This window comes from Oncorhynchus mykiss, chromosome 3 (assembly GCF_057628025.1).
Source record: "Oncorhynchus mykiss isolate SJ-2025 chromosome 3, ASM5762802v1, whole genome shotgun sequence".
NCBI lineage: Eukaryota > Metazoa > Chordata > Actinopteri > Salmoniformes > Salmonidae > Oncorhynchus > Oncorhynchus mykiss.
Window position 1 is genome coordinate 60,597,654 of NC_143024.1, and position 20,355 is coordinate 60,618,008.

Sequence of the window (20,355 nt, forward strand, 5' to 3'; positions counted from 1 at the left end):
ACCGCTAGCCGTGGCTAACAAAGACTGATAGTTAGTAGCTAGTTAGCTGGCTAGCTCCTGATGGAGGTTCCAGTTATAAGGAATAAAAATAGCAGATCCGTACCACATTGGGTGAGCCGGGTTGCAGGAAAGTATATTTAGTTAGTAGATAGATACTACTGCCGACTTGCCAAAACGCTAGTTTGTTAACAAGAAATTTGTGGAGTGATTGAAAAACAAGTTTTAATGACTCCAACCTAAGTATGTAAACTTCCGACTTCAACTGTATATGGATGAGCGATGGCTGTGCGGCATAGGCAAGATGCAGTAGATGGTATAGAATACAGTATCTACATATGAGATGAGTAATGTAGGATATGTAGATATTATTAAAGTGGCGTTATTTAAAGTGACTACTGATACCTTTAATCAGTTTAATTAATAGATTTAATGAAGTGGCCAGAGATTTGAGTCTGTATGTTAGTGACAGCTGTTTTAACAGTCTGATGGCCTTGAGATAGAAGCTGTTTTTCAGTCTCTCGGTCCCAGCTTTGATGCACCTGTACTGACCTCGCCTTCTGGATGATAGCGGGGTGAACAGGCAGTGGCTCGGGTGGTTGCTGTCCTTGATGATCTTTTTGGCCTTCCTGTGATATCGGGTGCTGTAGGTGTCCTGGAGGGCAGATAGTTTGCCCCCGGTGAGGAGTTGTGCAGACCGCACCATCCTCTGGAGAGCCTTGCGGTTGAGGGCGGAGCGGTTGCCGTACCAGGCGATGATACAGCCCTGGTTGCACCTTCTTCACAATGCTGTTTGTGTGGGTGGACCATTTCAGTTTGTCTGTGAACTTAAATCTTTTCACCTTCTCCACTGCTGTCCCGTCGATGTGGATAGGTGTGCTCCCTCTGCTGTTTCCTGAAGTCCACGTGCATGGCCACGCAGTCATGAGTTAACAGGGAGTACAGGAGAGGGCTGAGAACGCACCCTTGTGGGGACCCAGTGTTGATGATCAGCGGGGTGGAGATGTTTCCTACCCTCACCACCTGGGGGCGGCTCGTCAGAAAGTCCAGGACCCAGTTGCACAGGGTGGGGTTGAGACCCAGGGTCTCGAGCTTAATGTCGAGTTGAGGGTACTATGGTGTTAAATGCTGAGCTGTAGTCAATTAACAGCATTTTGATGGGATAGGGCAGTGTGCAGGTGATTGCGATGTCTGTGGACCTATTGGGGCGGTAAGCAAATTGGAGTGGGTCTAGGGTATCAGAGAGGGTGGACTAGTCCTTGACTAGTCTCTCAAAGCACTTCATGATGACAGAAGTAATTTAGTTCAGTTACCTTAGCTTTCTTGGGAACAAGAACAATGGTGGCCATCTTGAAGCATGTGGACACAGCAGACTGGAATAGGGATTGAATATGTCCGTAAACACACCAGCCAGCCGGTCTGTGCATGCTCTGAGGACTCGGCAAGGGATGCCATCTGGGCCAGCAGCCTTGCGATGGTTAATACATATAAATGTTTTATTCACATTGGCGACGGTGAAGGAGAGCCCACAGGCTTTGGTAGCGGGCCGTGTCAGTGGCACTGTATTGTCCTCAAAGCGAGCAATTTGTCTGGGAGCAAGACGTCAATGTCCGATGGGGCTGGTTTTCTTTTTGTAATCCGTGATTGACTGTAGACCCTGCCACATACGTCTCGTGTTTGAGCCGTTGAATTGCGACTCTACTTTGTCTCTATACTGACGCTTTGCTTGTTTGATTGCCTTGGAAGGAATAGCTACACTGTTCGTATTATGTCATGTTTCCAGTTGCCTTACCATGATTAAAAGTGGTGATTCGCGTTTTCAGTTTTGGCGAATGCAGCCATCAATCCACAGTTTCTGCTGAGGGAATGTTTTAATAGTCACAGTGGGTACAACATCACCGATGCACTTGCTAATAAAAACTTGCTCACCGAGTCAGCGGATACGTCAATGTTGTTGTCTGAAGCTACCCGGAACATATCCCAGTCCACGTGATCGAAGCAATCTTGAAGCGTGGAATCTGATTGGTCAGACCAGCATTGGATAAGACCAGAGCACGGGCGTTTCCTGTTTTAGTGTCTGTCTATTGGCTGGGAGCAACAAAATGGAGTCATGGTCAGATTTGCCAAAAGGAGGGTGGGGGAGGGCTTTGTATTCATTGCGGAAGTTAGAGTCGCAATGGTCCAGAATGCTACCAGTTCGTGCCGTGCATTCGATATGCTGATAGAATTTAGTAAACCCCCAGCTACAATAAATGCAGCCTCAGGATATATGGTTTCCACATGGCTTTGGAAATCATATATGGCTTTTTCTTTGCAAATCTGCCTAGAAGCCCAACATCCCAGAGTCGCTTCTTCACTGTTGACGTTGAGACTGGTGTTTTGCGGGTACAATTTAATGAAGCTGCCAGTTGAGGACTTGTGAGGAGTCTGTTTCTCAAAACTAGACACTAATGTACTTGTCCTCTTGCTCAGTTGTGCACCGGGGCCTCCCACTCCTCTTACTATTCTGGTTATTTAATTTAACAAAGAAGGCCAGTCTAAAGAAGGCCAGTTTAATTGCTTCTTTAATCAGTACAACAGTTTTCAGCTGTGCTAACAATCGCAAAAGGGTTTTATAATGATCATTTAGCCTTTTTAAAATGATAAACTTGGATTAGCTAACCAAACGTGCCATTGGAACACAGGAGTGATGGTTGCTGATAATGGGCCTCTGTACGCCTATGTAGATATTCCATAAAAAATCTGCCATTTCCAGCTACAATAGTCATTTACAACATTAACAATGTCAACACTGTATTTCTGATCAATTTTATGTTATTTTAAATGGACAAAAAAAAAGTGCTTTTCTTTCAAAAACAAGGACATTTCTTAGCGACCCAAAAGTTTTGAATGGTAGTGTGTGTGTGATTTTTATATATACACACCTCGAAAATAAAAAAGTCCAAAAATGTATTGCAGGTGCAATCAAACACACATGCACACACAATCACTATTTGCTGCTACTATTTATCCTGCTGCTCAGTTGCTTTTAACCCTGGTTACAACTATCACCAGTATCCCTGCACTGATATTGGCACTGGTATGGAACTGTATGTAGTGACTTTTCTCCTGTGTATTTCTTTATTCAAGTGTGTATTTTCATCTGACTTAGTCATTGTTGAAGAGCTTGCAATAAGCATTTCACTACTGTTTACGCATGCTATATACAGTGCACGTGACAGGATAAAGGTAATTTCAATTGATGATAGGTTTGCTAAAAAAAGATTTAAACAATAAATAACATTGATACACAACCTTATAGGGTTAGGGTCCCCACACCGCCATATTTCCATGTCGCAGCTCCTGTTAACGGAAAACAGATGGAAGACCGAGTGAACTACCTGGTCTGCGTCTCTGAACACCTGTGTGTAAATGGAAGAGAAGCCACAAATGTGTTGTCACTGATAAATACTGTCGGCTGCAACTGTTAAAACAGGTATAGTAAGTGTGTATTTTGTATTCGTGAAATTGACGTGATTTGAAAGGAGTGGTATATGTTTATAGAACCGTACCGCAATTGAGAATTGATTCCTGTTTACATGGAGTAATGTCATTTGTTTTGGCTTCCAGAGCCAATTCGCCCTTGTAAATCAGAACATGTAAAGTCCTCGGTGTAACGTTAGTCTCCTTTGGTCCAATACTGGGCTAGTTTAGGCCATATTTTTCCCAGCTGCCACATCCATAAATCAAGTGTCGGGGGTTCAATTTTTCTGATAAAACAGCTAATCCCAGATTGTTGTAGCTTTACACTGAAATATATGAACTCATGGTTAAGCAAACCCAGCTAGCTTAAAACAAACCACCTCTCAACTCATGAACAAACGTGGCCGACGCGATTCATATAACAATTATTTTAGCTATAATTGTAAAAAAAATATGGTGAATTTTGTTAGCCAACGTTACCTTAGCAATTTTCGGATGTTCCTAGACCCAGAACTCCTGCCAGCTTTTCGCAGTAGTTTTCAAAATTTCAGCTCACGGAAACAAGGACTGTGACTGCACACCGGAAATTTAGTTTTTTTTATGTAAAGTTAAAGTTGCTAGTCCTTTAAGAAATAAATGTATGCAATACAAATTATAATGCACAGTATTTATCAAATGCGATGTGTATTCCTTATGTCTCGTCTAAAACCAGATATGAAAATAAAAAGGGAATGAGACACGTTTTTCACAATGCAAAGTTTTTAGTCTCTTTGTCTGTGCTCATGAATTTGCGCCACCCTGTGGCGATATAAGACATGTACCTGTAGGCAAAGCCTAAATCAACTTTATACATAAATATATTTGTACATTTTAGTCGAGTTTATATCTGCATGAAGATACAGAATGTTAAGAAAGCATAGTTTAGTACCAGTTTAGTCCCTGGAGGTTGTCTAGAAAAGGGGTCTGTTCACGGTTCTTAATTTTCATTAGATATCCCATTGGTCTCACTGGGGCATCTGGTAGCCTTTTTCTCAGTTGAGAAAAATAAGAGCAAAACTGCTCCTTTGGGGTCCGCAGCCATTCAATGTATTTGAACTATTCCAGACAGAACAGCTGAACAGTCAACTAATAATAAAGCCCTTGATAAGTGAATCAAGTTGTGAAATATCTGGGTGTCCCAGAGCAGAGGTTCGAGAACCACTGTAGTAGGGGATGTTCACTTATCTTAGGGTAATGATTAAAATCCCAAATTACTTGTAATAATAAACAATATAATAATAATAGTACATATCGTGATGTTTTACTTCACAGTTAGAAACCCATTGTTGTTACAGTGCCCAATCACCCCACCAGAGAATCACTGAATGGGAAAATGATGTCATTATGTAAATGACCCCGGTGGTCGAACAGTGCATTTGCGTGCGAACACAGTCCTCAGAGGTGGATAGAATGGCTAATATTTAACCAATAAAAGTAATGACCTGTGGACAATCTAATGTCCACACTATCATCCTGTAAACAACTTTGTGCAACATGCCTTAAAATGCTGATTTCACATTATACCAACACAATCAAACAATGTCAACCCATACACTTAGCTTTTGAATGATTTATGATGGTACATTTACATATAAAGAAGACAGCTCTCTCTCTCTCTCTCTCTCTCTCTCTCTATTAAAAAGGGAGAGACTGATGTCCACGGTGCAGCATTGTAGTTGTGGCCAAGGGAGCAGCTGTCCCAGTCGTGCCAGACAGACTGAACCCCAGATGGACCTCATCCACAGCAGTGGGGTGCTGGTGATCCAGCACCTCCAGAGCAACTACAAGGACTACCATGACTTCCTTGACTTCATGTCCTCTGTGGGCGACCCTCGTAACATCTTTTCTCTCTATTTTCCTCTGTGGTTTCAGCTTAGCCAAATTGTCGGCACCAAGATGATATGGGTGGCAGTTATCGGAGACTGGTTCAACCTAATTTTCAAATGGTAGGACACCATCTGCTCACTGTGTTTAAAAAATATATTTTTACACTTGTGTTGCCATAACTAGTAAAGGCAGGGAGAGATAGTGAGTGAAAGTGTAGTAACATGATGCGTATTGATGCTTATGCTCATGCTCATGCTGTCTAGGGGATCAGTATGACATTGCATAAATATTTTGACAGATATAGTTTGTTTGTCATAGTATACAGAATTTGATTGTATTGAAACACATATTGTTATATAAATGTTATTATAAACTGGGTGGTTCGAGCCCTGAATGCTGATTGGCTGACAGCCGTATATCAGACTGTATACCACGGGTATGACGCAACATTTATTTTTACTGCTCTAATTACATTGGTAACCAGTTTATAATAGCAGTATGGCACCTTGGGGGTTTGTGGTATATGGCCAATATACCACAGCTAAGGGCTGTATCCAGGCACTCCGCCTTGCGTCATACATAAGAACAGCCCATAGCCGTGGTATATTGGCCACATACCACACCCTCTCGTGCATTATTGCTTAAATCTGACTCTCTTGTTTTTAGGATTCTGTTTGGTCAACGGCCATACTGGTGGGTGCATGAAACTCTCTTTTACCAGAATAATTCACTCCCCCAGCTGGAGCAGTTCCACATTACCTGTGAAACAGGACCAGGTCAGTGTAATTTCCTGTCTGACAATCATTATGATCATGCATTCTGGAGATTGAAGGATTATTCCATGTAATGGATTGCAAAATGGCAAAACTGTCTGATGTATTGTTTTGTGAACTGAAATATATCTTTGTGAAGATCTGAATGTGTGTCATGCTTGTATGATAGATAAACCCTGTTCATTTGTATAGGCAGTCCATCCGGTCATGCCATGGGCTCTTCGTGTGTCTGGTATGTAATGATCACATCAGCACTCAACTTTACCAGACGCCTTTGTGACAGCTCAACTCAGGGTTGCCAGAGGTAGGCATATTCATGAGCATGCTGTTACTATGTTGCTTTGTGAATTAATGTATGTGCCTGTATAATGTGTGCCTCTATTAGGGCCTAAATTATCTTCAATCTTCTCAGGTTTGGGCTTGTGTGGTCTTTTTTGTGGATGGCATTTTGGATCATTCAGATTAGTGTTGGCATCTCCAGGATCTTCATCGCCACACACTTCCCTCACCAGGTTATCCTTGGTGTTCTAGCTGGTAAGACTTCTATTATGACCAATTAGTGTTTACATGGTGTGTGTTTTCACTTGGTAGACATTTTCACTACAGTATATATATGTTTTAATTCTCAACAGGTATACTAGTTGCTGAAGCATTTGAGCATGTTCCCTCGATCCACACAGCCAGTTTAAAAGTCTACCTTCACACTAGCTTATTTCTGTTCTCCTTTGCCGTCAGCCTTTACTTGCTCCTTAAAATGATAGACATTGACCTATTGTGGTCGATACCTAAAGCAAAGAAGTGGTGTGCCAATCCAGACTGGATCCACCTGGACACTACACCTTTTGCTGGTTTAGTGAGGAACCTGGGAGCATTGTTTGGACTTGGCCTGGCCATTAACTCTCAGATGTTCATCCAGAGCTGCAAAGTGAAGAACGGCTACAAGACTAGGTTTAAACTCATGTGTGTAGCAGCCAATCTGACCTCTCTGCAGCTGTACGATTTCATCAAAATTCCCACTCACACAGAGATCCTGTTCTACACACTCTCATTCTGTAAGAGTGCTGCAGTCCCTCTTAGTGTGGTGGCACTCATCCCCTACGGTGTTCACTTGTTGATAGGAGACAAGGAGAGGAAATTAGACTAAATGTTTGTACATCGTCACTTGACACAATGACGAATTGCATTATAATGAACATAGATTGCCTGACTCCTATGGCAATTTGTTTATGGTTGTAATGTAGATATCTTTTGCTAAGCTATTTACCTTGTTGGAAAATGTGGATTATAGTTTTTGCAATGTTAAATTGTATGTTACATGTACAGTGTGAAACGAGTGAGCTGGTGTTTTTTTAAGACAAAAAAAATTAAAGTAAATTGTAAACAAAATGTGTTTTATCAATTTCCTTTACTGTTTTTAACCTTTATTTAACTAGGCAAGTCAGTTAAGAACAAATTCTTATTTACAATGATGGCCGGATGATGCTGGACTAATTGTGCGCCACCCTATGGGAATCCCAATCACAGCCAGATGTGATATAGCCTGGATTTGAACCAGGGACTGTAGTGACACCTATTGCACTGAGATGCAGTGCCTTAGACCGCTGCGCCACTCAGGAGCCTGTAAATGTTCTCATTCTACTGTGATTCCAATTTAGATTAATGTTTTTCCTTGAGAAAGAGTTACTATATATATATATATATATTTCCATTTTATGAGGTTGGAGTAATACTGTGAAATTGTGAAAATGATGATGCCATTTTAGTTTGAAAAGATGGCCTGAAATTTCAGCCTGTTTTGGTGTTTAGTGCTGGTTGATTAACCAAAATGTCAGTTATTTTTCTTTTTTTTAAAACAACAAATTGACTGATGTCAGTTCAATTATTTGAATTCCATTTCATTTTTTTTTCTTTTGTGAGCTCAACACGCACATCACAGTTTCTCTACAGATAAATCAGAGCCAGGCTGAACTGTGTGATGTAGTAGGGAGTTAAATGTGGTAATTAACTACAATGACCCAAATCCATTGCACAGCTCCTTGTCCTGTCTGTGTTTCTTTTAAGCCTGCTATGGAAGAGAGATGAATACCAGACCTTGAGGCGATATAGAGAACAGCTGTGAGGTATCTTTACACTTGCTGATATTCAGCAGTCATAAAAGTATGTCTTATTTCATTTGAAGAACTACAAAATAGTGATTTTGTCAGACAGCGTAGGCAGCAGCTCAATAGAGATGAGATGATGACTGAAATAATAAGTCATCAAATAAAACAAATGTAATATACACAACAACTGAAATATTTTATTAAAGTAAAGTCATGTGAATAAATGATGGTTAAGCAATTATGGGCAGTCACTAGCATCATGGGACTTTAATAAAAAATCTAATAAAAATCTGTGTTGTTACAGCATTCAGCCCACATAATGAATAGCACATTTAATGTCCAAAAAATTATCGAACTGAAATGACCTCAAAAAGCACTAAATTGCTCAGCGCTAGGTGGGATGGAGTTTTGGTCAGACTGGTGACATCACCAAGCATTAAATTAGTTAAGACTAATAAGAGAGTTCCAAATCAGTTCTCCCCACTCAGACCACTCCCAGAAATGTTTTGATGTTGAGATTAAAAACAGCTGCATTGGAACTTTAAATATAACAGATAATTCCTTGAGAAGTTTTGAATTGTTCTATCAGTGTTTGTTTTTTGTGAAACATGAGCCATTTCACCAAAATATAGAATTCATGACAATAACAATTTACCTCATCATCATAACCATATTATTCTGGCATAAACCTTACTACTAATGATAATGTAGCAAAAATAAATGATTATTAACAGCCCTGCTTTTTGCTACTGTAGTAAATACCCATCCTTATCACAGCTGTTACTATAATGTAATAACTTAAATGTATCTAAATGTCACTCTGTACAAGCCAATTTGGATGTAGGCCTATACCAAAATGTACTGCATAACACATTGTCTGGTATACACATGGATCTTTGTAGCTCAGTTGGTAGAGTGTGTAACACCAGGGTAGTGGGTTCAAATCCCAGGACCACACATACGTAAGATGTATGAAGCATTACATCAAGTCGCTTTGGATAAAAGCATCTGCTAAATATCATATTTTATATTACATGTAACTCTTCAAGAAGATGTACATTTTCTAACAGGGTACTCTCCTTAGCTTACCCCCATTATCTGTTGCTAGGAGGCTACATGGTTACCTTGCAAGTTTGGTTAGATAAATTATATAACTGTCCGCTTAGTGCTTGCTCAGCCTATCCAGGCCTGAGGAGACATCTGTGATTGTGTGTTGTTACGTGTTAATGCTGAACCTGGAAAGGTTCAGCAGGAGGTTCATAATGCTGATAAATCAGCAGGTGCTTTCAGAATATACCCACTAATCACTTGGCAAACTAAGTTCATGGAGTACATCGTTTGTGAAAAATCCTTGGCTTACTTAATGCACAAAATGATGTACAATTACTTGGTGGTTTGTGAAAGGTGTTAGCATTTACTAGCACACAATTGTGTTGGGCATTTCAACACCACAGTTCAATGGTAAACTACAGCTTCATTCAGAGGTCACCTATGACATACAGTATTTGATACAGAATTGAGACCAAAGAGAAGTTTCCTTCATATCTAGAGTCCATCATTCATTTATTCAGTTACATATCCATCAAATATATACGGTTTGAGGTGTTCTTTTCATCAAGGACAATTTAAGACAGATACAACAAACCAATGTTACCTGTCGTTTATGGTCGCAGCACACGCCATCAACACACCATCACTGTTTCTCAAGGACAACACATTACATTTCCCAATGTACAGTGCATTCGTAAAGTATTCAGACCCCTTCATTTTTTCCACATTTTGTTACGTTACAGCCTTATTCTGAAATTCATTAAAAAATGTTTTATCCTAAATCTACACGCAATACCCCACAATGACAAAGCAAAAACAAGTTTTCAGACATTTTTGCAAATTTCAGAAATATCACATTTACATAAGTTTTCAAAACCCTTTACTTAGTAATTTGATGAAGCACCTTTGGCAGCAATTACAGCCTCGATTCTTCTTGGGTACGACGCTACAAGCTTGGAACACCTGTATTTGGGGAGTTTCTCTCATTCTTCTCTGCAGATCCTCTCAAGCACTGAGATGTTCAATCAAGTTCAAGTCCGGGTTCTGGCTGGTCCACTCAAGGACATTCAGAGACTTGTCCCGAAGCCACTCCTGAGTTGTCTTGGCTGTGTGCTTAGCATCGTTGTCATGTTGGAAGGTGAACCTTCACCCCAGTCTGAGGTCCTGAGCGCTCTGGAGCAGGTTTTTATCAAGGATCTCTCTGTTCACCTTTCCCTCGATCATGACTAGTCTCCCAGTCCATGCCGCTGAAAAACAATGGTATGGTATTGGCCAGGCGATGGGCGGGGCCTGGTTTCCTCCAGACGTGACTCTTGGAATTTAGGCCAAAGAGTTCAATCTTGGTTTCAACAGAGCAGTGAATCTTATTTCTCATGGTCTGAGAGTCCTTTAGGTGCCTTCTACTGAGGAGTGGCTTCCGTCTGGCCAGTCTACCGTAAAGGCCTGATTGGTGGAGTGCTGCAGAGATGGTTGTCCTTTTGGAAGGTTCTCCCATCTCCACAGAGTACCTCTGGAGCTCTGTCAGAGTAACCATCGGGTTCATGGTCACCTCCCTGACCAAGGTCCTTCTCCCTCTATTGCTCAGTTTGGCCGGGCGGCCAGGTCTAAGAAGAGTCTTGGTGGTTCCAAACTTCTTCCATTTAAGAATGATTGAGGCCACTGTGTTCTTGGGGGACCTTCAATGCTGCAGACATTTTTTTGGTGCCCTTCCCCAGATCTGTGCCTCGACACAATCCTGTCTCGGAGCGCTACGGATAATTCCTTCGACCTCATGGCTTGGATTTTGCTCTGACATGCATTGTCAACTGTGGGACCCTATATAGACAGATGTGTGCCTTTCCAAATATTGTCCAAACAATTACATTTATCACAGGTGGACTTCAATCAAGTTGTAGAAACAGCTCAAGGATGATCAATGGAAACAGGATGCACCTGAGCAAAATCTTAAGTCTCTTAGCAAACGGTCTGAATGTAAATAAGTTATCTGTTTTGTATTTTTAATACATTTGCACAAATTCTAAAAACCTGTTTTTGCTTTGTCATTATGGGCTATTGTGTGTGGATTGATGAGGATTTAAAAAAAATGTATTCCATTTTAGAATAAGGCTGTAATGTAACAGAATTTGTAAGAAATTAAGCGGTCTGAATACTTCCCGCCATGGACTTTGATGTTTAGTCTATAGTTATTCCACATGTATCATAAAAATATCACATAGATGTACTTTGGTTAGTGACAAACTCCATCTCCTCGTAATGCATCCCATCTCTAGAAAAATTTGGTTTAGCTGATTGGAGCCCCTGCTGTGACTAGTTTATGCAAAATACCTGCTGTTAACTTTTAAATGATTGGAATGAATTATCCAAAGAGAGTATAAAGATTTCTAAAGTAGATAGCTCTCTCAGCCATGAGTTTCTCATGAGTCCCTCTTTCTATGACAGCGCCTTGGGACATGACGGCTATGCTATCTGGGAACCTTTTCACTCTCTGTGTCCAATGCAGAGGTGGCCTCATCCAGTACCAGAATCTTGGGTTTCCTAACTATTGGCGATAGTCAAACGCAGGAATGTCCAGTACAGTACTTACAATACAATGAGAGCAAACAGTATCAGAAGATAATAACATGTTCCCACCACAATAAAATATTCATCTTTGACATTCGCCACAGTACAAAGTGAAGTGGGATATTATGACATAGAAGTATTACAAAAGATAGTACAATTTCAGTTACACTACTCACATCTGGTAGAGTCATCACAAAGTATTGGAGATGAGCTTTCTTGGCAGCTTCAACAATCTCCACCATGCTCACGTTCCTTGTGTTATCATCATGCTGGATATTTTCAGCAATACCACAGTCAAACAGCACTGGTTCTTGGGAGACAATGCTAATCTGAGCCTTCAAGAAGGGCACGTTGACAGTGTGTGATGGACAGCCATCAATCAACTAAAATGAAATGGGAGCAAGGATGTGTTTATTGTAAATACAAATAAACTATCACAGGCACTGTGTGTCCCTCTGATTCCATCTACATGGCAGAACTAAGATAAAGGTAATGTAAATAGGTTGTGGCTGGTGTGGCATCTCATCCACTCTGCCCTCATCTAGATCATAGAACCTCTCCCACAGCTGTACACTAGTGCTCTTCCTATAGCCACTGCTGCCCACAAAGGTCAGGTTCTGGCCCGGCTTCAAAGACACCAGTAGTCCATGTAACACCTGGATGTCAGTCCGGGTTGGATAGGTGAACTTGCAGTTCATGAATTTTAACCCCCCTTTTTTTAAATGCACACCAAATTTATTTTATTACACACCAAATTTTCCTGAAAATGTCTGATTGAATAAATTGAATTTGTAATGGAAAAATTTAGACACGTTTCTCTCATCAACAGTTTGAACAACTGGGCAGCTGTAATCTGGTTTTGGCATAATCTGTGGCTTAATGAGAAAGCTTTTCCCAGTGCCTTCCCACTGATCACAATGGCAGAGATCACTCTGGGGAATCACACAACATTGGCATTAGTCTGATTGACTCAGACCCAAAGCCCCCCAGGATGTGGTATGCATCGGTCAATAGGTTGTACGGACTAAGAATATTGTAGCAACACATGGACATTACTTGCAAGATGAACAGCTCTTGTTCACCATCTCCACCTCGTCTTCATTTCCTTCAGGTCCATGATCCTCCATAGTCCTGGTTGTGTATTCTTCAAATCCCAATTGTTTTAACCTAGTCCACTGTTCTGCCAGACTCACGAGCTCACTCTGTAAATTGGCCACCATCTGCTGTCAAATTTGATCAAACATTTGCTTAGTTCTTGAAGGGCTGTCTGTGGAAGGACTGTCTGTGGAAGGCCAGTGGCACTGTATGTTAGCTGACTAAAGTGTTTAGGGTGCAGAAGAGCCAGGTTGGCATACAAAGTGCCATTACTCAGAAATCGACAATGGATGCTATCTATAACTGTATACAGAATTTGATGATGGACACCAATCCAATGCACTCTCTGCCCCAGAAAAAGTCTCATCTTGTGCCATCTCTCCAGGCATGGTTTTCTTCTTTCAAGCCCTTTTTGTTGGCAGAGTGATCTCTAACTCCAGCTCTGTTTCCCCATCCCGTTCCTGCAACTTCCTGTTGGCCCACTGAACAAATGTGTCTGCAGCTGCTTTGACTTTTTCAAAATCTCTTGCCATTCCTTTCAGCTGCTCCTCTGTAGACACAACCATATGATGCGCAGACAGAATGTCCATTCCACTTGTTTGAAGATATTTTGAGACTGGTGAGGTGACCTGAAATATTCTGAGGAATATCTGAGCGGGAGGTATTGTTTCATACTTCAGCAACACCTCAATGTATCCTTGTGCCTTGACCCATGCAGTAGTGTTGATGTTTTTCTGATCTTGTATGGTTGAAAGAGTGAGAAGGACATCAACACACCCTCATCTGGATTTCCAAAAGCTCCAAAGACGTTCTTTCAGGCACTGTCTTTAGCCCACCAGCATGTCTCTCCAATTGGAGCAAGACGTCTGTGTCTTGGGTCCTTGCACTTCTTCTCCCAAATGTTCATCCTCTGGTAGGATTCACGGAAGAACACAGCTATGTTGTTAATTTCACCACAGCCACAAGCCTCTCATGGATGACGTTTGTCACATATCTGACTATGACAGAGCATTGACCTTGTGTTGTAATGTCCTTTGCAGTGTCAATCTGGACTGAAAACATACCAGCTTCCTGGATTTAACTTGCTATGGTGGCCTGCATTGTGTGTTGGATTGTGGTAATGACGGTATCGATGTTAGTCTTTGATGATAGAGTGATTAGAGAGCCTCTGCCCCCTCTTGACCCAGACTCATGCAGTTTTTTGCTTTTCTCTTTGCAGGCACTGAGATGCTCTTTCATAGACAGGTCATACATTCCCAGCAGAATTATAATCTCTAAATATTTGCCATGGTCAATGCTGCTGTCATCTAGTGTATAAGTTGCTTCAGACTGCATGCCTCTGTGGCGCAGACCCCTCTTGCCTTTGACTTTAACAACATCTATAATGCGCTCTAGCACTTGCCTTCTTCTGCGCACTTGTGCTCCGTGAGCATACATCTGACTGCCGATGAACAGGCTCTCAATGTTACCTTTGGAGGACCTTAGAAAGTAGGCCTCAGCATAACCTCTATGCATAATGCTCTTCTCATGCTCTTCCACTCTCTGATGGATATGCTTCCAGTCTGCCATTCCATTCATGAAAGGGCTGTTCTCTGTGGGCTTTGCAAATGCCATACAAATGAAGTAGAATAAAGCATAGTTCACTTCACTGTCTGACGGCCACTTCCTGTTGGTCCCATCTTTACAAAAGAATACCTTCTGCACCACAGACTTTTCCATCTTTTGTTGGGGGTGGAAACTAAAAAACATATCTAGGTCCCCTGACTTCGGCCTCTTAAAATAATAAAAAATTGGGGTGGCAGTGGCATCTTGGCTCAATCTACATCTGTCCACTGCAGATGCACTATCCTCAACCTGGATGAATAATTAGTATAAATTAGTATAATAATATAACATGAAATAAAAAGTATAATGTTAATGTAATGTAATGGTATACTATTAGTATATTAATTATATAATGTTAGTATATACATATAATAGTACACTTTCTACCACTAGTATAATATTAATTCCAATTGGACAATACAGCAGTGAAATACACAACTAACATTTATAATTTTTGTAGGTTTTGTTCCGTCATTAAATACTTTAAAGGAAAATGGTCGACATTGGTGGTTAGTCTCTAATTTGTTAACGCTAAGTACTAACTGGTCAATAATCATAACTATTCATGCATAACAATGAGTTCAACATTTCCAAAGTTTGCTGTTGCACGTCAAGCTTTTTTAATGTCCCGCCCCATCCAGGCTGTGATTGGTCGGTTCACGAAAGTGACATTAACGAGCGCTTGCTTGAACAAAAGCACCCGATATAACTAAATAGCCAGCTAGCAAACCCAAACATCGCTTATCTTATCCCTATTGTCTTCTGTTTTACCGCTTCAGCTGAAAAGCCTTGACTAACATTTGAACTGGTATCGCTGGGCTCAATGGGCTGCTCTCTGTGCTGCCAGTGCCTTCATGCTCACTCGGCTGAGATGATGGACTGGTAATGGCGCCAAATGAATAATTTGTTATTTTAAAACATTTGGCTGCATCAGCCTCAAGGGACTTCAACCTCTTCTCTTTCGGCTTTTCAGCACCACCTTTACGCTGTTTCTCTTTTTGTTTGTCCATCTTGCGCCACTCCACGATTTATCCAAGTGTCACCACTTAACAGAGATGGGAAAGGGGCGGGGCCCAGGTAAAATTAGAATGGACTAGACCAAAAGTAATTGGCTGGGAGAGAGAGGCTGACAGATGTAATACCCAACCGCGGTGGCAGTGGGCCGGCAGCCCACTCGCCTGGGCCAGTCAGACACACAGCACTTGGTTATTTTTATTTAAGAGGGGGCTGGGGTTATTTATATTTTGCGTTGCATCGGCCCCAATTGTCAAGCGGCCCACCGGGAAAACTCCCAGGGCACCAGATGGCCAGTCCGTCATTGCCACCAGGTGATGTAATCCTTCACAGCTAACCAGATAGCCTCCATATCTAAATGAGGCAGCATACACAATAAAGATAACACACTGAACAAAGGCAAAACAGATGCCATAGATATTGTCCTTCTTGGCAGATTTATGGGGAGCCTCCAGCTGCTGTTCATATTGATTCAAATATAGGCTCTCCATGGCCAGCCTTACGACAGAACTAGTGCCTCGCTTAATGTTACAGAAGTATTTTAATAACCCATTTAAGGACCTTTATTAAATTAATAAACCCATAATGGAGTGTTCAACCACCTGTCATGCTGCTTCCACTGCCTTCTTATCCTCATTTTGGCTTGAAAGAACTCAGACAAGCCAATCAGTGGTAATAAGCACATCACCACCAAGCTTAACTTTCAGCTGAAGTAGAACGCAATGATGAAAGACGCTCCGATGTTGTTCAAGGAGTTCACAATCATCCCAATCTGTGATCCAGTTGCCTAGAGAGGAAATACTATTCATTCTCATAGCTCATTTAATAGACAGAAATACATACAGTATGAGGCACAAGGAAATATTTTGAAAATGACCATTTGGATCATCTCATCATTGGTAATCATCAATTCCAATGGATTCAAATGTCACGGTCCACAGTATGTGTAACTGACACTCACCCTCTGGACCATGGAGGCGTGGCCAGCCTGGTCATGAGATCTCCAGGGCTGTTGCTGGGGTCATCAAACCAGCCCACCACCTGTTTCAACATGGCCTGGAAGCCCACCTTTCCTTAACCTGCAGGTCAGCAGCTCCCCAGACTTCCCAAAGGCATTGCCCTTCAACAGAACAACAACAGTGTTCACACACATCACTAGGGCCTGCCGTCAGAATGTTAGCACCATACTATGGACTGTAACTGCATAATTATACTGATGTGCGGTAAAACATACTGTAACTACCTGTAATGACAGAGAAGAAACTTGCCACAGCGCAGAACAGGATACATATTCTATTGATCTGCGCTCTCTCTCCATCCAAGTCACATGTAGAGAACGTCTGTGAATCCAAATAACAATATGGATGGAATTAAAGGAATTTCATGGAATAGCAACAACTACAAGTATCACTACCAGCCCAGGTAATATGAAACTAGATTATAAACCTAGGCTTGAAACGTACATAATCTATAGCCTCTCACCCCAAACATCTGTCTGAATAAAATAGAATAGATTGGATTGGCGGAGCCGTTGATGGTAGCTCCGATAGATCCCAATAGCATGTAGGGCCACTTTGACGTGTTATACTTCAGGATTCGAGCCACTGGCGCTGGTTCCATTGCTTCATCCTTAGAATGCTGTAGGAATATAGGAGGGACACTAATTTCTCTCAGATATTGAATAAAGTACATTAATACAAAACTGATAACACAAGGCTGCTTATAGAATGACCTCAGTACCTTTGACCTTTGAGGTTCAATCTAATTTTCCATTGTGTTAAGGAATTTGTCTGATTTAATGATGATACTGCCAGCTATAGCATCAGGGATGATTTCAGTTGACAGTTGGATGTGAGATCACAGGCTTTGACTTTGTGGTGATATAATGATTGATAGATTTTGTGCTGGGAGTCACCCACCTTGTCAAGTGCCTCCTGTGTAACAGCCTCACTCTCGTTGAGCCAAGGTAGTCATGTCCAGCTGCAGGATCCTGGGGTTGTGGATCAGAGCGTGGGCGATATGAATCCTTCTTCTGTCCTCCACTCATCTGACCACCACCCTCACCCACCAGTGTATCAAACCTCTATATAACCACAGACAAACATTTCCTAATTTTGACATTTCAATGTGTTTCTTGTATGAGACGGTATCAGAGAAATGCACAGTAATTCTTTGCTAAAGGTGTGGTACCGGTGGTAGGTCCATGATGAAGTTATAGATGTTAGCCTCCTTGGTGGCCTGGATAATGTCGTCCATGGTCACCCATAGCGGATGTTCTCAGCAATAGTTATGCCAATCAGAGAGCGAAGGCACTGGATGTTCAGGCTGCAGATGTCACGGCCATCCAAAGTCACCCATGAATGAGAAACTGAACCACTTGGCCCAACAAAAGCTGTGGTTTCTCCTGCTCTAATCAGCATGCTCAAATAAACAGGTCGTTTTACATTGAGACGCAGTATATTTTGGGAAATAATTTTGGTGAACAAAATAAAGAGCTGAGCAAAAAGGGTTACCTTTACTTCTGGTCGAAAGGGGAAGTTAAATGTGATGTAGTCTAATTCAATATCAGCCTTCACCTTGTAGTTTGTGACCCTCCTCTGAGAAACAATAGATTTCTGGCTCCTGAAAGTTAAGATTGATAAAATACTTCTTAACTGAAATGTAGTTGTTCTTAGTTAATGTTTTTTTCTAGAAGTCTGGCCTTACCCAGTCAATGGTATCAAAGATTGTCTTGGTTGCAGCTGGACCTGAGGCGAAGGCTTCCAGTCAGGGAGAGGCCTGACTCAGGTTCATAGCTGCCATGGGAACCACAAAGAACAACTGGAGACCAAAATACAAGCCAACATATCCTTACATTGTCACCAATCATAGTATAAAATATTGGATACATATTTATTATACGGTAATCTGAGTTACCATAAGTGGATAAGAGTACTCTTACAGCAGCATTTATCACCAGTTTAGAACCATACCAGAATGCCAAAGCATAGCAGAGGAAGATGACACACCGCAGGTATCCTTGAAACACTCCAATGATCGTCCCCTTTTTTCACACCCCATTTCGGAGCCTCAATAAGGTTTTTGTCATACCTGTTCAAATGTGAAATGCATTTTTATAACTAATTTCAAGCGCCAAGACATTGAAGTCAGGGAAGGGACGGTTAATTTGACAAGTTTCTCACAGCAGGATTATAATTAACTGACCTTTTTGTAGGGGTTGATTCATTTTTTGTTAGGGCAAATCAAGTCTGACATTTTAAAGTGTAAATTACAAAATGTATGAGCTTTAAAAAAAATGTAATACACTACACATTTGCATTTCCTGCAACAACTTGGTGATCGAATTAAGATCCTGTCAGTATTTCAAGTTACCCTCTCCTCCAAAGGCTGCCACTGTTCTGATGGATGACGGTACCTCATCAGCTACTGCCCCTGCCTTGTCATAGGCCTGGAGCTCCCGAAATGTCAGTCTGGCAACAGCCTGAGAAGTCAATGAGTGGAGAACACTTCACAACGTTCCCACATTCAAACCAGACTGGTTTATCCATAGTACATTTCACACATCACAGCGTCACAGAGAATACAGAGGTGGTGTGAGACTACCGCACACACAGACTCAGAGGCTGTTACATCCGAAAACAGAATGACCATCACTGAATTTAGGAATTTAATACATTGTATTCAACCCATCACACCATGGCCATTAGCCCAGCAGCAAGTCCTATAAGTGGGCCTACTGTGATGACCACCAGGGTCAACTTCCAAACTCTGATGAACCCCACCATGAAGCTGAAGATGAAAGTGGAGATCCTCTTGATGAAGATAGACACCTGGTCAGCTATAGCATCGCTGATCTTGTTGATGTCAAGGAGGTGAAAGAACATGTCCAAAATAGTGAACCGGCTAAAATGGGTCAAACCCTATATTTGAGAGGTTTTTCTAGAAACATCTTTCAGGAATGCCCTCAATTGTCCACACATCTCTGTAGAAAATAACCCATGGGTTTAGGTCTTACTCTGACATCCTAGTGTTTAATTCTCCAACTGAATTGCAGTCAAACCAACCAATATACATTCTCATGATCTTCCTAAAGTAAGTTTTCTTGATTCTCTGGATCTGTCTTGTAGAAGCAGATACGCAGAGGACAATCTACACAGAGCAGGGTTGAATACATGTTTAAAAAGAACAGTTGTAGATTAAATCACCTATCAAGGTTGCAAAACTCAGTGGAACAAAAGCACTTTGAGAATGAAGTGGAACCCACTTACTTGGAAATAACTAACAATGAAATATTCTAATCCAATACAAGCGTAGTAATATGCAAACATGGTCATCTGTGCTTCAATATCCACCCTGTAAAAATAATAGATGCTTATGTATGCTGTATATATTTTTATAAACAGTAATATGAACAGATCAAAATAGAATATAACTTTCCAACCTCTACGCAGGAGTAAAATATAATTGTAAAGTGTCAACTCACCCACAGAAGACCGTTGCGCTCTCTGCTATTTCATATATTGAACCATTAATCCAGGTGATGTTGTATCCTTCCATGTTGCAAATTAATAATTTATAAATAATTAAATTAATTAATAATAATTAAGAAAATAAAGGGAGATATAATATTGTGCAATAATAGCATAAAAAGTAAATAATAATAATGAATAAAAATGTAAGGATAAAACAGTTGAAAGAATCCAACACCCAAGAGCTTTTCTTTACATCTCTGCAATCAATACAATCAAATAAGAAAAGCTCTTGCATGGTGATGATATACGTTTATATGATACTTTCATGATGATAAAAGTGTATACCAGTATGATAGA

At 41.1% G+C, this 20,355-nt stretch overlaps 1 protein-coding gene, 1 long non-coding RNA gene and 1 pseudogene across 3 annotated transcripts in view; 1 reads left to right on the top strand and 2 right to left on the bottom strand.

The window, feature by feature from the left end:
* LOC118958775 (uncharacterized) overlaps positions 1-4,033 on the bottom strand; it is a 38,136-nt gene extending 34,103 nt beyond the window's left edge. Inside the window, exons 1-3 of the long non-coding RNA XR_005047559.2 lie at positions 3,940-4,033; positions 3,549-3,785; positions 3,292-3,398 (exon numbers count right to left, since the gene is read on the bottom strand). This is a non-coding gene — a long non-coding RNA (uncharacterized LOC118958775). The remainder of the gene's footprint in view (positions 1-3,291; positions 3,399-3,548; positions 3,786-3,939) is intronic.
* On the top strand, positions 3,367-7,484 carry LOC110520084 (glucose-6-phosphatase 2). Of its 2 annotated transcripts, XM_090229741.1 has the most exons (6): positions 3,367-3,472; positions 5,371-5,444; positions 5,992-6,101; positions 6,291-6,402; positions 6,511-6,632; positions 6,731-7,484. In XM_090229741.1, the coding sequence occupies exons 2-6, from the start codon at positions 5,395-5,397 to the stop codon at positions 7,240-7,242; spliced, it is 906 nt and encodes a 301-aa protein (XP_090085867.1). In that variant the 5' UTR covers positions 3,367-3,472; positions 5,371-5,394; the 3' UTR covers positions 7,243-7,484. The 2 variants fall into 2 exon arrangements, with proteins under 2 accessions (XP_090085867.1, XP_036830270.2); XM_036974375.2 differs by lacking the exon at positions 3,367-3,472 and having other exon boundaries at positions 4,309-5,444.
* Positions 7,485-11,531: 4,047 nt separating this feature from the next.
* Positions 11,532-20,083, bottom strand: LOC110504168 (bile salt export pump-like; annotated as a pseudogene).
* Positions 20,084-20,355: the final 272 nt, after the last annotated feature.

Excerpts from the sequence above, each read along its gene's own strand:
- LOC110520084 (XM_036974375.2), top strand. The coding sequence starts at position 5,065 with ATGATTTATGATGGTACATTTACATATAAAGAAGACAGCTCTCTCTCT. Across the intron at positions 5,445-5,991 it reads TTCAACCTAATTTTCAAATG|GATTCTGTTTGGTCAACGGC; the intron begins GTAGGACACCAT and ends TCTTGTTTTTAG. Across the intron at positions 6,102-6,290 it reads TACCTGTGAAACAGGACCAG|GCAGTCCATCCGGTCATGCC; the intron begins GTCAGTGTAATT and ends TCATTTGTATAG.